Source organism: Hyaena hyaena, unplaced genomic scaffold, assembly GCF_003009895.1.
Source record: "Hyaena hyaena isolate Hyena2069 unplaced genomic scaffold, ASM300989v1 scaffold_222, whole genome shotgun sequence".
In the NCBI taxonomy this organism is placed as follows: domain Eukaryota; kingdom Metazoa; phylum Chordata; class Mammalia; order Carnivora; family Hyaenidae; genus Hyaena; species Hyaena hyaena.
The window spans coordinates 1,565,238-1,581,643 of NW_024080855.1; the positions used below are offsets into that span (position 1 = coordinate 1,565,238).

General features: G+C 43.9%; 1 protein-coding gene across 4 annotated transcripts in view; it reads left to right on the forward strand.

The window, feature by feature from the left end:
• The window catches only part of DLGAP1 (DLG associated protein 1), a 331,657-nt gene that overhangs the window by 298,098 nt on the left and 17,153 nt on the right, over window positions 1–16,406 (forward strand). For all 4 annotated transcript variants that reach the window (XM_039243192.1, XM_039243193.1, XM_039243194.1 and 1 more), the window contains one exon: window positions 6,435–6,856. In XM_039243192.1, the coding sequence (XP_039099123.1) occupies window positions 6,435–6,856 (422 nt within the window). The remainder of the gene's footprint in view (window positions 1–6,434; window positions 6,857–16,406) is intronic.

The following is a 16,406-nucleotide window of genomic DNA, read 5'->3' on the forward strand; positions in this document are numbered from 1 at the left end:
CCATTTCAGCAGGTCTGTGAAAGCAGATAGGGTCACAGGTGTTGGAGGAAAGCACCTTCAAGCTATTATGAAAGCTGCTCCCCATTTCTAGAAGCAAATGCTTCAGTGAACAGGAATAATCAGACTCTTGTTTTTTCACTAAAATTACCTCTATTTCCAAAATACTCTAAGTTGTTTTTTTTTTAATTTTTTTTAATGTTTATTTATTTTTGAGACAGAGAAACAGCGTGAACAGAGGAGGGGCAGAAAGAGAGGGAGACACAGAATCTGAAACAGACTCCAGGCTCTGAGCTGTCAGCACAGAATCCGATGCGGGGCTCAAACCCACAAACAGTGAGATCATGGCCTGAGCTGAAGTCAGATGCTTAACTGACTGAGCCACCCAGGTGCCCCCCAAAATATTCTAAGTTTTAAAATTTTTCCTTGCTTCACACATTAAAGCTCATCGCTTCATAACTGGATGTAACAAGCATACGCAAAGGTAGCATTGTTTTTTTAGCATAAAGTCAACTACTATAAAAGATCCCTTTAACTGTAAATGACTTAAATACATAAACAGTGGGGTTTGTAGTGAGTTGTGCCTTTTCAACTAAGCAGAGTTTTTTAAAAGTTTATTTAATTATCTTGAGAGAGAGTGTGTGCCCACATGCATGAGTACAGGAGGGACAGAGAGAGGGGGAAAGAGAGAGAATCCCAAGCAGGCTCCATACTATCAGCACAGAGCCCAAGGTGGAACTTGAACTCACAAAGCATGAGATCATGACCTGAGCTGAAGTCAGAGGCTTAGCCAACTAAACCACCCACATGCCCCTCAACTAAGCAGGGTGTTACAGCATGAAGCCAACATTGAGACATCTTCTGACAGCCAGTCCAGGACCACAAACTTAGAAAGACTGTTGGCGGTCAAAAACAGCCCTCCTTTGCCAACCTGGAAACTTTGGATCAATTCCCACTGTTCACAGCTTCTTTGGAGTACTACATTGCCTAGGACCCACCCTTGATATTACATTTGGCAAATCACTTGTTTTCCTTGCCAAGTTAACAATACCATGACCTAGCCAAATAGCACTTACAATACACCGGAGTTTGAAAGGTCTGGCATTCGTGCATTTCAAACTTTAAAAGCCTAAAACTTGGCATGATTCCTGATGTGTCCCGTACATTTTTTCCTTCATTCCTTCTTTCCTTTTTTCTTCTCTCCCCTACCTCCATCTTTCTCCCTTCCTCTCTTCCTTCCTTTCTTCTGTCTTTCTGTTATCTCTCCCTCCTTGTTTTTCTTTCTTCCTTTTCACGTTTTTACAGATAATGTAGTTTGTAAAAGAAAAATGATCCTCCACCTCACAATCTTGTGGCCGCCATTTGACCCCAAAATAAGACAATAAAAACAAATCATGGGTGAGCCCTCTGAGGCTTTCGTTAGTTACCTGGGGTCAACAGTCAAGGAGTGACCAAATGCTCTGGTTGCTGGGGTGCAGGACGTTGGAGGATGTTTTGTTGAGACTCCTAACCAAGGTTCTTATAGTGACAGCCCATCAGGGATACTAGCACCTGCCCAGCTGGTACTGAAAGGAAGCTGGCAACATGCCAGGTCCTCTCGGAAGCTAGCTAGCCAATGAACACAAGCCCACTGTCAATACTGTCGGTTTCTTCCCTTTAATTGGTAAATGCATTACAATACTTGGAACAGAGGGAATCTTTATGTAGAAAACTTATTCTGTGTTCCTTTGCTGAAAGAGATCTTTAGGTAAAAGAATGGACATAGCGGATTTTGAATAACAATGGATGCTTGTTTTGAGGTAGTTTTTTTTTTAACGTAGTCTTAAAGATACATATTTTTTTAATGTTTATTTATTTTTGAGAGAGAGACAGAGCAGGAGAGGGGCAGAGAGGGAGACACAGAATCCAAAGCAGGCTCTGGGCTCTGAGCTGACAGCACAGAGCCTGATGTGGGGCTCAAACTCATGAACCATGAGATCATGACCGGAGCTGAAGTCTGACACTTAACTGAGCCACTCAGACACCCCGTGAGGTAGCTTTAAAATCTGTCAATAGGACGGTGCTAGTGGGAGGGTCCCTTCCCACTGAATTCGTGACAGGGGATTGCATTCCGCCTAGGTTCCTCCATGCGCTGTTCTAACTGGGAAGCTGATCTGACAAGAGAGAATCTCGTTTTTAGCCAGTTTTAATTCTTGATCTCAATCTCCTCTCACTCCCACACCTTTCTTTTGATCTATCTTTTATATAAGGAGACGTCTTGGGTTTTTACATCAGCTAAAGGGTGCCATTTCACAAAATACCCAGATGGTTGCACTTTTGAAAAGTAGCATTTTCAGATCCCACATCTATTCAGCCTTGACAGCGGGCTTAGTGAAGAATGTCTAAAGCCTCCCACAAAGTACAAACAGCACAGAACTAGTGTTTCTCCCTTTGAAACTAGAGTTAGCCCTGGAGAGCAACCATTACGTGAATGAGAGGGATGAAGACGATAAGCAGAGGCTAGCGGATTCAGTAACAGAATGACTGAGCTCGTCTCCTCGAGATAAGTTTATGGCTTAGGTCTCAGTTGAACACCTCGCAAGTCCTAAAGATACTGACTGCACTTAGGTTTTGTTGTTTTGTTGTGTTTGTTTTGTTTTGTTTATTTTGCTCATGACTTAACTTTATTTAAATGCAGCCCCATCATTTACCATCTATGTGTTGATTTGTAACCCGCTGTACAGGAAAGTCGCCGTGAGAGGGTGGGCGGCAGACAGTCTTCCTCTTACACATATAAACGTGCTTCATAGAAAGTGCACAGAACAACAGCAGAGTGAATGCGGCCAAGTGGCTTCCCTCTTGCTGTTCAAAACAGAGTATTGTGCCCCATACTGGTTGATCCAGTCTTTGGTTTCATGGTTTGCTGCTCCTTAGGCCAGAGTATTGGCCGGTCCTATACCAAAGTTCTAATGATTATACATTGTGCCTTCAGGGCGTGAAGTACTAGGAAGCTTCAAGCTGGGCATTGTAGGTTGGGAAATGACAAGCCCTTGGGGTCAGCTTATGGGTTTATACCATCTACCAGCAACTGATCTATTCTTGTTTTTTTTAAGTGTTTACTTACTTATTTTTGAAAGCGATAGAGAGCAAGCAGGGGAGGGGCAGAGAGAGAGAGGGAGAGAATCCCAAACAGGCTCCAGGCTGTCAGTGCAGAGCCCGATTCGGGGGCTCAAACCCACAAACTTCGAGATCCAGACCTGAGTGGAAACAGAGGTGGACGTTCAAACCACTGAGCCACTCATTTTGAAAAATACAGAAATTCATCCAACGACCCCTCTTGTGTTCCTATCAAAATTCTAAACCAGCAATAACAACTTCATTGTGTTTTCACTCAGAAGGAACTTTGCACTTGAAAGACATGAAACGTTTCGCAGGGCAGAACATTCTTTGAAAGCTCTGGGTGGAAGAAAGCACTTGCTTAAGGAACTTAATTGAGAGAAACAGGGCGGCTGGGACAGGGCTGCCTGAGTTCAAAGGCACCGCTTTTAATCCCAAACCTTTTTAATTTTCCTTAACTTTTATTTCTTTCTGGGTGACTAAACTGCAAACTTCTACTCATCTGCTGCCAAGTCATTTTTCTTAAGAAGGTGGATACTTTACAGGATTCAGAGCCAGGAGCCCTCTGTCAAGAATGCTGGTGGTACGGCTTTGTGTAGGTAAAAACAGAGGCACCAGAGAGGTCACTGTGTTTTGTGTGTGGAACAGACTGTCTCTGGCAAGTTTGCTGTGAATGAAAAAAAAAAAAAATAATAAGGCACTTCTTTAAGTCTGGAAAATGTAATGCCTCTGGCAATACGTGATCTTGGAGAGCAAAGCCCAGTGTTTTCATAGTTGAGATTTGGTGTTAGTAGAACAGCCAGAATGTCATCTGTTGCAAGGAGAGGCATCCAATTCACACATCTGCGTCTGCAAAGAAAGCTGAGCTTCAGGAGATGACATTTAACATGGGGGGGGGCGGGGGGGGAGGATGACAAGAAGAATGCAGAAAAGGCCTAATGCAGCCCAGACATAAGTGGCTTTTGTAAGAATCACGTTAGCAAAATGGTTCTTGTGCTCCAACACAACACATCTGTAGCGTGGCTTTCAGACTTTCACACTATGTGATTCTTTGTTTTGTTTAATGGCTCACTCGAGAGTTAAAGAACTTACAAAATGACCAGGTAAAATACCTTCAACAGAAGTAATTTCTTGAAAACAGCAAACGATGAGATAGGCCAGCTTTTTTTTTTTTTTTTTTTTTTTTGACTAGTCTATCTTCCTAAGACGAGTGGCCAGAATCACACTATATTTGATTTATGTTGATCATCCTGACAACTAACACAGATCGATAGTGCAGCCACCTTTTGTTCTTAAGCTTTATCTTCTAGGGGAAAAACTGGATTTGCTGTGATGAAAAACAGTATGGTAGATCCTCAAAAGATTAAAAATAGAATTACTCCATGATACAGTAATTTCTCTTCTGGGTTTATACCCAAAAGAATGGAAAACGCAGTCCCAAAGAGATATTTGTACACTTATGTCCAAAGAAGTATTCTTCAGAATAGATAAAAGGTGGAAGCAACCCAAGCATCCATCTACAAATGAATGGATAAACAAACAGTGGTATATACAGAAAACGGAGTATCATTCAGCCTTAAAAAGGAAGGAAATTCTGGCATATGCTACAGCCTAAAAGAAGCTTAAAGACATTTTGCTAGGTGCGGGGCACCTGGGGCTCAGTCAGTTTGGCGTCCAACTGTTGGTTTAGGCTCAGGTCATGATCTCATGGTTCCTGATTTCAAGCCCCATCTCAGGCTCTGTGCTGACAGCTGCTTGGAATTCTCTCTCTAACCCTCTCTCTGCCCCTCCCCCCCCCCCACTCTCTCTCTCAAAAATAAACTTAAAAAAAAAAAAAAGACATCCATGCTAGGTGAAATAAGCCAGTCATAAGGGACAAATACACTATGATTCCACTTACAGGAGAGACCCAGAGAAGTCAAATTCCATAGAGACAGAGAATGGTTGACATAGGCTAGGAGGAAGGGGACAATGGGGAGCTATTTAATAGGTACAGAGTTCAACTGAGAAAAATGAAAACATTCTGGAGACAGATGATGGTAACAGCTGTATAACAATGTGAATGTACTAAATGCCACTGAACCATACACTTAAAAATGGTTAAAGTAGTAAATGTTATGTATATTTTTTCACAATAAGAAATAAAAATACTAGATCAAGTCACCTTAATAAAAGAGTACTGAGGCACCTGAGTGGCTCAATTGGTTAAGCATCTGACTTTGGCTCAGGTCGTGATCTCACAGTTTGTGAGTTCGAGCCCCACATTGGGCTCTGTGCCACTGGCATGAAGCCTCTCCCTGCTCTCTCTCTAATGAATAAATAAACTTTTTTTTTTTTTTAAGTCCAGCGTAGGTAATAGGCACATGACGCTGCCTTCAGTAGACTTACATTCTCTGTCATCGTTGCCTGCCTGCTATAGGAGCCAATGAAGGTTTTTGTATGTGTTTTAAATTACTTCAGGCCCACACCTCCCCTTACCCCTTGTCTGAGAAAGAATTCGCTGCTCCTCTGTTCTTCTCCACCCCTCCCACCTTCCATATGCCCTCACCTTCATTGACCCAGTCAATGGTTAATGTACAGAGAGCTATCTGGTTGAGAAACACCGATGACATGAATATCCTTATAAAATGCTCAGACTGAGTCTGTGAACAAGTTGTCTTTTATCGTCTTGGTACAAGGACTGTGGGAAGGGAAATTAGAGGTGCACAAGAAAATGGTACCAGAGAACTCTAGAACTGTGAGCTAATTTTGCTCCAAAGGCTTTGTGCCAAATGATAACAATGACATTTTCGATCAAGAGACAGGCGAATGAATCCTTACCAGGAAAAGGAGCTGTAATTTTAAGAAGAACCTAATGACATTTTAGTTTGCTTTCAGGAAGTCTAACTTTGGGAGCGCTGTCCCTAGAAAAACATGTGGTTATGCGGGATTCACAATAGGCTTGCACCAGGTTGGCTCCTTTTGTTTCCCCAATTTCTAAGCAAATTATGCAGACTCAGATATAATTGAATTGTTTCCTTGCTCTTCAACAACCTGAATATCAGAATTCAAGCCACCTCAGATCTGTGGAGGAAGTCGGTCGGTGGACATTTAACTGGCTTTGATAGCTACACACGTTGCTTCCAACATTTTTCTAGAGATGCTTTACTACTGTACTGAACAAAAATGAGAGACTTCTGATACGTATATATGTGCTATGGCAACCGATGTGCTTGCGTCAAAGACCTACCTCCCAGACTGAGAGGGTGGGACCCCCTCTCGTCACACCTACAAAGAAAAGTAGAAATGCTTTTGCTTCGAGAAATAGCCTTGAACTCAATCTCGTTCTCCATTCCTCCAAGCTTCCGCAGGTTCACTCGATCCAACAGCGTGACGACAGCCGTACAGGCCGACCTGGACTTCCACGATAATCTGGAAAACTCTCTGGAGTCTATAGAGGACAATTCGTGCCCCGGCCCAATGGCCAGACAGTTCTCCCGGGACGCCAGCACCTCCACCGTCAGCATCCAGGGCTCAGGAAACCACTACCACGCCTGTGCGGCCGACGATGACTTTGATGCGGATTTTGACCCTTCGATTCTGCCTCCCCCGGATCCCTGGATTGACTCGATCACCGAAGACCCCCTGGAGGCCGTCCAGAGGTCAGTGTGCCACCGGGACGGCCACTGGTTTCTGAAGCTTCTCCAGGCCGAGCGGGACCGCATGGAAGGGTGGTGCCAGCAGATGGAGCGAGAAGAGCGGGAAAACAACCTGCCGGAAGACAGTAAGTAAACGCGCGCCGCGCACTCGCGCTTCCGGCGCTCGCTCGGGCCGGGCGTACGCGGCGTCTTTACCCCCGGCGGTCCCTTCCGGGCCGGGTTCGCGCGTCCAGCCCTGCAGTCCCACCCCCACCCCCACCCCCACCCCCACCCCCACGGCACCGTGTGGGACACTGGACAAGTCCAGCTGAGCGTCAGACGCCCCCGCGCTGCACCAGAAGAGGCAAATCGCTGGGCGGACGTAACACCTTCGCCGGCTCTAGCCCCGCGCCCTCTAGCTCTAGATTGTTCTCTGAAAAGTACCAAGCTCAGCCAGCGTCGGGGTCCGGGTGGGCGGGGGCGTGAGGGGGGCTCAAGTTCCTACAACTGTTCCTCTTTCCCAAGGGGATGCTGAAATGGGTGCCGATGCTCAGGGAATTAGCAGTAATTCTGACGAGTGTCCAGGGCCACCGGTGCAGGTGCACTGGGCATTTATAATCGTACAGTGTTACTACTTTCCTTAACGTATGATAGGAAAACAAGGTCAATAACGCATAGGCCTGTAGGGACCATGCTTATTAACATTCATAAGCCTATTTAGCATGCCTTTCTCTCCTAGGTTTTAGGGAGGCATACCCTCAGCCACCAAGTTAGTTAACACAAATTTCAACTTAACGGGTTAAAATAATTTATGAATATATAAAATAAATAACGGATGCCGTTCACACCGTTATTTTCAAACTTGGCCTTTTAACACAACAGTAATTCCTATTAAAAAATGACAACAAGGGGCGCCTGAGTGGCTCAGTCCCTAGAGCATGGGACTCTTGATCTCAGGGTCTTGAGTTCAAGCCCCTCGTTGGGCATAGAACTTACTTCAAAAAAAAAAAAAGAAGGAAACAATTGACAACGAATTGACCAGGTGACCTCAATTCTAAGGCATGTTTTCCACCTTTTTAACAATTCTGAAATTGGGATATAGTTTATAATCAGTGTGTATTTCAATGTTGTGTGTTTCTTTTCCTCTGGAAAAAAAACAATTATCAAATGAATGGTGGATCCTCCAACGGATGATATTTTTGAATCAAAATGTAGACATTTAGTGGTAGGCATTTAAGCCTATCTCCATTTTTGCATGGGAAGCTCCTAGAAGAGTATTGTCATGATGTGGCTTTTTAGACCTATTTTTTAAATCATGTAACTTTTTCTCATAAAAAATATAAAACATGCACAAAAGTAGAGAGTTTAATACAATGTACCCATCACCCATTGCAACTGCCAGTGTCATTTTCTTATCTTCTCCCATTGGTCATTTTTGCTGGATTATCTTAAAGTCCAGGGGCAGCCTGGGTGGCTCAGTGGGTTAAGCGCCTGCCTTCGCCCAGGTCATGATCTCATACTTTGTGAGTTCGAGCTCCGTGTCAGGCTCTGTGCTGACAGCTCAAAGCCTGAACCTGCTTTAGATCCTGTGTCTCCCTCTCTCTCTGCCCCTCACCTGCTCACGCTCTGTCTCTCTCTCTCTCAAAAATAAATAAACATTAAAGAAAGTCCAAAGCCTCGTGGCACATTACTACGTATCCACTGATAAGGGTTTTTTGTTTTTTTTACATAATCATCATACATTCTCACCACTAATAAAACTATCAATAACTTCTTTATAATTAAACCTTGAGCCTACATTTAATCATGGTAAATAGACTTACTAAGTGAACCAAACTTGTGTCACGAGGCAGTGAGTTTTCCATCAAGGAAGTACCTTTTATGAAAACTGAGTCTGGAAAAGAAGAATTAGCAGGCTGTGGGATTTCCTCACTGTGTCTTGCTCTCAGCTCTTCTCTGCACTCATTCCTCCTGCCCGAATCCTATCAACTGGCTGACTAGCTTATTTGTTGCCCTGATGAGCAGGTTAGAAACCCCATAAGTAGGTTTTTGAAACAGTCCTCATGTTATAAGTCCAAACAACTTAGCAGTGGGAAAGTAATCTCCTTGACACTTGCTTCTAACAGGTGATGCCACTCCGGACTCAGCTGAATGTTGACCCACAAGCAGAATTAGCCTTTTGCCTTGGGGACAGAAGGAGGCACCAGCCCACAGCAATGGAAGGGGTGTTTTTCAGTAAGGAAGTCTTAGCAGTAACATCTTCCACCCTTCCTTTCCCCTGGTGGCCATACCCGAAGTTTGTTAGATTTTCCTAGGAAAAATGCTGGTGTCTAAGCAGCAACAGCCTCTGGTGAATTGCTCAACAGAACCAGCTAATTTTCAGATTTCAGTGCATTCACCTCATTAGTGCAGGACTCATTCTAGCTTTCTGGTTGACTTCCGATAGAACCGGAACAGCCGCTCCTATTTTCTTCTCATCTAAGACTGGATCTGCTTCTCTCAACCCAGCTTTATAGTGATGTGCAAGGGCAGTCATGGTGTAATGATTTAGGAAAATCTTCGGTGAAGCTAAAGGAGCTGTGACAAGTTACCATGTTTTTGATAGCGACACATGCATTTGAAAGGTGACAATCTTGTCAGAAAACCAGGCTCTCATCATGGGTTCGGAATCAAAGAGAAGCATTTTTGTATTTTGAAATGTGCGCTCCTGGAAAAGTCCCAAAGTAATGAACGTGAAGGAGCAACCCATTTTATTCACTGTTACAGATTTTTACTTCACATGTTACTTAAAGTATTGATTTATAAATAGAACTTAGCAAATCCATTCCATAGGAAGGTATTTTGCTATAATGAAATTTCTTCTAAAGAATAATAGCTGTTGTCTTTGTCCCTGAAGATCCCACCATTAATAAGCTATGTTCCTTAAGGACATTTTCTTCAGGGTAGAGATACATTTTTTCAAATCTCCACTTTGTTTTGCAAGGTTGCTGCCTGGGGGGAAGTGTAAGGGTCATGGTTGCAGAACAAAGATAACTAGGGATGGGAGTATTTTTTGGTACTTTGCTTTATTTTTTTTATTTTATTTTAACATTTTATTTATTTTTGAAAGAGACAGAGACAGAGTGTGAGCGGGGGAGGGGCAGAGAGACAGGGAGACACAGAATCCAAAGCAGGCTCCAGGCTGTCAGCACAGAGCCTGACATGGGACTCAAACTCACAAACCACAAGATCATGATCTGAGCTTAAGTAGGACACTTAACCAACTGAGCCACACAGGCGCCCCTATGGTACTTTGCTTTAAAAGTACCCAGCTGGATAAATTAGTCTTAGATGGCAAGTACTCGGTGAAACCTGCTTCACTGGGGAGTTGGTTTTCCTTTGTAGTTTGAAACATAAGTTAATATCAGAACCCCCATCTCTAATGAAACATAGTTACATGCAACAGCAATAAATATAACAGAAAGAACAGCAAAGCTGTCTTGGTGATGGTCTGAGTTCTGAGTGCTCAGCCTCTATTGCCCCTTGGTTATTACCAAGGTCCGTAATAACCCCCGACCTCAAAAAAAATCCTAGGATTTCTAGAATATAGTTTGAAAGCCAGTGGTCTATAGTGAAAAGTCCAAACTATTAGTTTTTTTTAAATATAATTTTATAACTTTAGATCAAAACAGCTAACACAAAGTTTAGATGTAAATGCCCTTTATGCATGCTTTTGTAAATGCACACAACTGATTCAAATTCATAACGTCTATTGATATAAGCCCATCTAGCCTACAAAATATGGCTCTCCCTTCAAGTCTCAGCTTGAGCCTCACCTTCCGGAAGTCTCTGCGGAATGCCTCCCTTCAGGCTGAGTTAGGTGTGTCTCCCTGGTGATTCCATAATAGCCTGTATATCTGTCTATCAGCTATTTCTAGCATTATTTTATAGCAATCTATGTGTCTCTCTCCTCTACTGAAAAAGGAGCTCTCTGAGAACAGAAATTACTCTTATCTCATTCATCTTTATATCCACTGCCCTTCTGATGGTTCCTGGGACACAGTAGGGGATCAATGAATATGTATTTGAGTCCCAGGAATATTTTGGAAATCCTGTGTTACAAAAGTATTTTGCCTTGCAAAATGTTTCTTCCTCAGTAGCTACCGAATACTCAATGAGTAACTAGAAGTTTTTGTTGCCAAAGTTGGAAGGGGAGGGGGGAATCCTCGGTTAGGTAATGAGCTCTTCTGATCAGAACAAGGGTTCGGCAGAGGGAGAGGACAACCTGCCCTAGAAATGGTAGAACACTTCTGTGTTGGTCAGCAGGATGATCTAGATGAACCCTGTATGTCCTGTCCAGCTCTGGGGAGGTGACTCCATTCAACAAGCGCTTGCAAGCTTTATCTTTCAGGCCCACGAGCTTCAATCCCCCAGCATTCCAGAATTTAAAATAGTGCAGAGGAAACTCCACATGCCCAAGTCAAAGAGTCACCAATTCCAAATGAGGCAAATCCAAATGAGTGAGGGCCTGGCCAGAGAGCCACAGCCACCCTCCATGGGAAGAAGGGAGAACAGAAGCACATGAAAGAATATTCATCTTGTCCTTACAATACCCCGCGTGATGGGCTGGAGACTTTGACAGGTGTTTTATTTGCCCTCAAAACAGCTCGCTGGCAGTATCTTGTCCAAGGTCACAGAACACAGAAGTGTCTGATGGAACAGATACAACATGAATAACATTTGGCAAGATAATGATACTCTGTGTGTCACTTGGTGCTGTCCTCTAAAGCTCTCCATACATATCTGTCCCAGGCTCCTTGGCAACCACAATTCTGTTCTGATAACTGAGCCTGGAGCTGCAGAGAGCCTTTGTTTTACTCATCCTCTAATTTAACCTTTTCCTTTTTTATAAGAGGGTTGGTGAGGAAGAGAGGCCAAGCCTGTCTGGTAGGCACAGCCAATTTCTGAGTAACCAGCTTAAAAACAAAAATCTGTATACACCCAGAAAAATAGTTTTGGCAAATGAGTCAAGCCCAGATCCATCTATCTCTTGGCCAAGACACCCTGTGTGTTCTTTGGGTCCCATGTAAGGCAGTATATTCAGGGTATGTGATGAAGGTGGCTCCTTGACAAATCCCTTCCAGGAGATGTAGTCTTCAAAATCATCATGGAGGTATAAGTAGAATAGAGTGAGTAAAAGGAAGACTCGGACCATACTTGCTTAATTTATTTTGTGGGGCACCAGAATGATCCCCATTCTTAAATATTCAAAGATGATTGGTGAATGCACTTAATGCCTCTGAAGTGTACACTCCAAAGTGGGTCAGGGGCACCTGGGTGGCTTAGTCAGTTAAGCATCTGACTCTTGATTTAGTCATGATCTCTTGGTTATGGGTTCAGGCCCTGCATTGGGCTTCATGCTGGACCTGGAGCCTGCTTAGGATTCTCTTTCTCCCTCTCTCTCTGCCCCTCACTTCCTTGTGCGTGAAAGAAAAGAAGGAAGAAAGGAGGGAATGAACGAAAAGAGAAAGTGGGAGGGAGAGAATGGTTGAAATGGTAGATCTGATGTATATTTTACCACACACAAAAAATCCCACCCTCCTCTCCAGAAGCAGCTGAAGGTACTGGAACGGGCTGCCTATCAGCACATTCATGGTCATCATACTCATAAGAATGTAAGGTATTTTGTTAAATACACTGCGTTCCTGGGGTAGAAAAGAGAAGTTAGGAACAGAATCTTGTCACTCAATGGAAGCATGAGGTATAGATGTCACTCAATAGTTGCAGTAATGTTTCTTGGTTAGAGAGTTAAAAAAGAAAGGAGCCATCCGATTTTAAATATTTTTTCAGTTCTCAATTATTTTATGATGCCATTATCCTGAGTCCGACAGCTGCTTCCCAGGGCCGTTGTTTTTGTCATCCCAGGACTGGAAAACACTTTCCTGGTTTACCTGAAGCGGTTAAACGCGTGCGACCAAGGGCAGCTTGAGAACAGGCATTTGTGGTTGCCTGGTAGTGTCGTGTTATCTTCAAAAAGCGCAACTATAAATTCCCTGGGTGTGTGGAGCTATTATGTTCCATGATAAAATAAAAGCAGAGTGGGGACTTTCGTTTCTGTTTCAAATGTTCATCCCTAACAGCCGATAGTAGGGCTTGGGCTTGGTAACAAAATAATGGAAATCTGCAGTGAGTGAGGTTTCCTCCAAGCCCTGGCAGCTGACAGAATGCTTGTCCCCCAAGCTCTTGAAGTAAAATGATACAAGCTTTTCTCAGACAATGAAGCCCTTGTGTGGAACAGCTGTCTCGGGGAGATGGCTCACTGCTATTTGACAGTGGCTTGTATGTTACATAGATACGTCTGGTATTATCTGCCGGGGAATGAAATGGCCAGATGGAACCAAACACTCCTAACTAGGAATGCAGTCTAGCAATGTGGGTTAAAAACAGAGGCTCAGGTTTCAGCGGCCCTACGATGAAATACTGGTTGATTGTACTTGGAAATCTATCTTTGCCTCCTGAATTGTGGACAACTTATATGCGGAATTTTCAGGCTGTATCTGAAATGAACTGATAAACCTAGAGCGTGTGCAGGAGGCAGATTAATTCCACTTTAATTTTGCCTGGTAATAACATCCAAGTTAGTGAAACTTGGCCTTGGGTCTCCCAGAAGGCTTGTGAGCCTTGGCAGCAAATGTGGGCCTGGAAATGAAACCTGAAAAGGGGTTTGCCTGGTTTCAGGTTGAGTTACGGAAGCTGTGCGCACTCATTGTTGTGACCGTCTATCGGTGTGATCACCAGGGCTGCTCTGCCCAGGTGCCTGCAGTGTATCCCGGCAGCCTGGGGGTAGCAAGCAGAGGAGCCCTCTCTCTGATTTCTACAACTCATCTGCCTCGAGCCTTATGTATTTCTAAGCAGGACGAAGTGAGTGTATCCTAGCTCCTTTCTGTTTTATTCCCATCTTACCTTTGAAGTGACCTTCAAAAAGTCCCTCCCTTCCCCAGTACCCCCCCCACACACACACCCATACCCTTATGCATGTGTGAGCACACGTGTGCATGCACGCATGCACATGCACACACACACTGCATAGCCTCTTTTTTAAGGTCTGGCCACCCTGAAATTAGTGACCGCAGAGGAAGCGGCAGTAATGAAAAGGAAATCATGTATAATGTGCCTTATGTTTAACCTTCTGGAATGCTCAGTTCATTTTGCTCTGCACAGTGCTGGGCACGAAGAAGAGGGTTTGGGTGCCAGAAGGACATAACAGAGCATCCTTTTGTGGGTGTGTTGCACTTGGAGTGGTCTTGAGGCTGAAGAGGGTGTTGAGGCACAGAGAGGTGGAGTGTGTGGCCTGCAATGGTCTTCTGTTCTCTAGGCCAGTGGGATTCCATCATTCCAGACTGCCTCTGCGCTGTGGAGAGCCAGGGATTACAGAGAGGGACTGGGGCAAGATCGCTGATGGTTTTCTCTAACAACAACTATTCATGTGGGATATAATTGCAATGGACTTCAAACACAGCATTCAGTTCTCTTCTGTATTACCAAGAGAAATGTTTTGTAATTTCATTTTGTTCTGCTTTCAAAGGCTCAAGAACTCTATTTTTCTATGTGATGTATATACTGCTATTATTTCATGGCTGATGTAAATTGAGATATGGGTTGAAGCATAACCGTCTTTTACGAGTAAGACTCTTGGATTACGAACTGGGAGAAAAAATAAAATTAGCTGAGCTTTCAAAAACTTGCTCTTTACAAACAAAGCAATATTTTCCTCCATGTTTTAACCCTTTGGAAGCTTTTAGCTCATGAGACAATTTCTACTTGAGAATTCTATTCTCTATTCATTAACCACTGAGTTTTGGCTCCTTTAAAAAAAAAATCTTGTAAAATGCGGAGCAAGCCCTGTCAGCCAGGAATGAAACAGATCTATGTTTTCTATGGAGACCTTTTGTTGACAGCAGGTCTGGATCACAAATGTGTTTGAGAAGCAGCTGGGCAATTGGTTGGAGAAATTCTTTTCAGGGAGGACGCATTTGTAAATAAGAATGTCTCCACATGAATAATCCCAACTTGAAATCACACGGATTTGGTGTGACAAATCCACATGAATTTAAAGTAACTGGGTGGATCCACTTTTTAAAACTTCCTTTTCCCTCTTCATCCCTAAAGTCGACAACGTTGGGGGTGCGGGAGAAGCCAGGTGAGTAAAAAAAAGTCAAAAGTTGACGATAAGGAGGTTTAATTCATCCACAGACACATTCATCTGACTCCAGATGGCTTGGTTCTTCCAGCCTAAATCAGCCCAAATAGTGTAAACAGACACCCAAAAGGAACAATAGCACAGCTAAGACTATATCAGCTAATTAATTAATCAGGACTGTAACTTAAAAAGTGATGCTAGACATGGTAAAATCCTTAAAGAATCAGAATACGTAAAGTCTAGAATGTTGCAGCTAATTTGTTTTTCTCATTAACAAAGACTTTGTAGAGGAGTCTGTTAATTTCAAAACTTACTCCTTGAACAGGACACCAAGAATTACATGGGCACAGTCTGTCGCATTCGAAGGGCTTGAGGTCTGGGGGCGCCTGGGGGGCTCAGTCAGTTGAATGTGCTGCTGTCAGGTCCTCTGTCCCCATCTCTCTCTGGCCCTCCCCCACTTGCTCTCTCTCAAAAATAAATAAAACATTTAAGGAAAAAAAGAAAGTCTTGAGGTCTGGTTAGAAAGTCAGACATATAAATAGATCATGCTGGAAAGAATGTGGGAAGGGCAGAGACAACTCTCTGTATGGGAATTTGAGGAGCAATGGGGAGGGAGAGGGGAAAGGAGATAGGGCCTTTTGGAAGAGGTACACCTGAGGGGGGAGGGGGGAGGGGAGGGGCTAGTATAGGAACCAAGGCAGGAGGCCTCCCCAGCTTGGTGTTTAGTTTGAGCAAAGGCTTCGAGAAGAGAGACAGCTCTGAGGACTCAGAGCACTGAGGGAGTGGGCAGAGGTGAGGCTGAACAGGTGGGCCATGCCTGCAAGCCATTGAAGAAAATAACCCGCTTACCCCATGGATGATAGGGACCCATGGAAAAGTCCCTCTAGTTCCCCTAATAAAACCAGACCTCCAAGATTGGCATCCACACTGTGGATGAAGGGTGATGAAGCCTTGTAGCCCTAATAGTAATCAACTAGGGAATCCTGAGTGAAACGTGGCTCTAGGGAGACAAGAGACACCGAGTGCATACTTAGATATGCAACACTGAAGTCTGGGGGGGTTGATACACATGGGAGTGATGAATTCAGGACACATAAACAAGTCTCCAAAATAGCTGAAACCAGGAGAATGATGAATTCGTTCAAGGGGAATCAGGGACATGGGCTCTGGACTGAATTTTGTGGTCAGCATTTACAAGGTAAAAAGGGAGAGGCCTCAGGAACAAGGAATGCAGCATCAGAGCCAGAGACTGTCTGCAGGAGCCTTTGGGCCAAACGGAGAGATATCCAGAAGAGTAAGGAGGGGGAAGAGAGGCCATACGGCGGAGAACTGGGAGACAAATGGTGGCTGAGGAAGTAGAGGAGCAGAGGCGCACTGTCCTTTCAAGAGCATTCACGGGAAGGTATGAGCCCACTAGGGCTGCCGTAACAAAGTACTGGAGACCGCTGACCTGAACAACACAGATTTTTTAGTTTTGGAAGCTGGAAGTCTGAGATCAAGGTGCTGCTTTCTTCTGA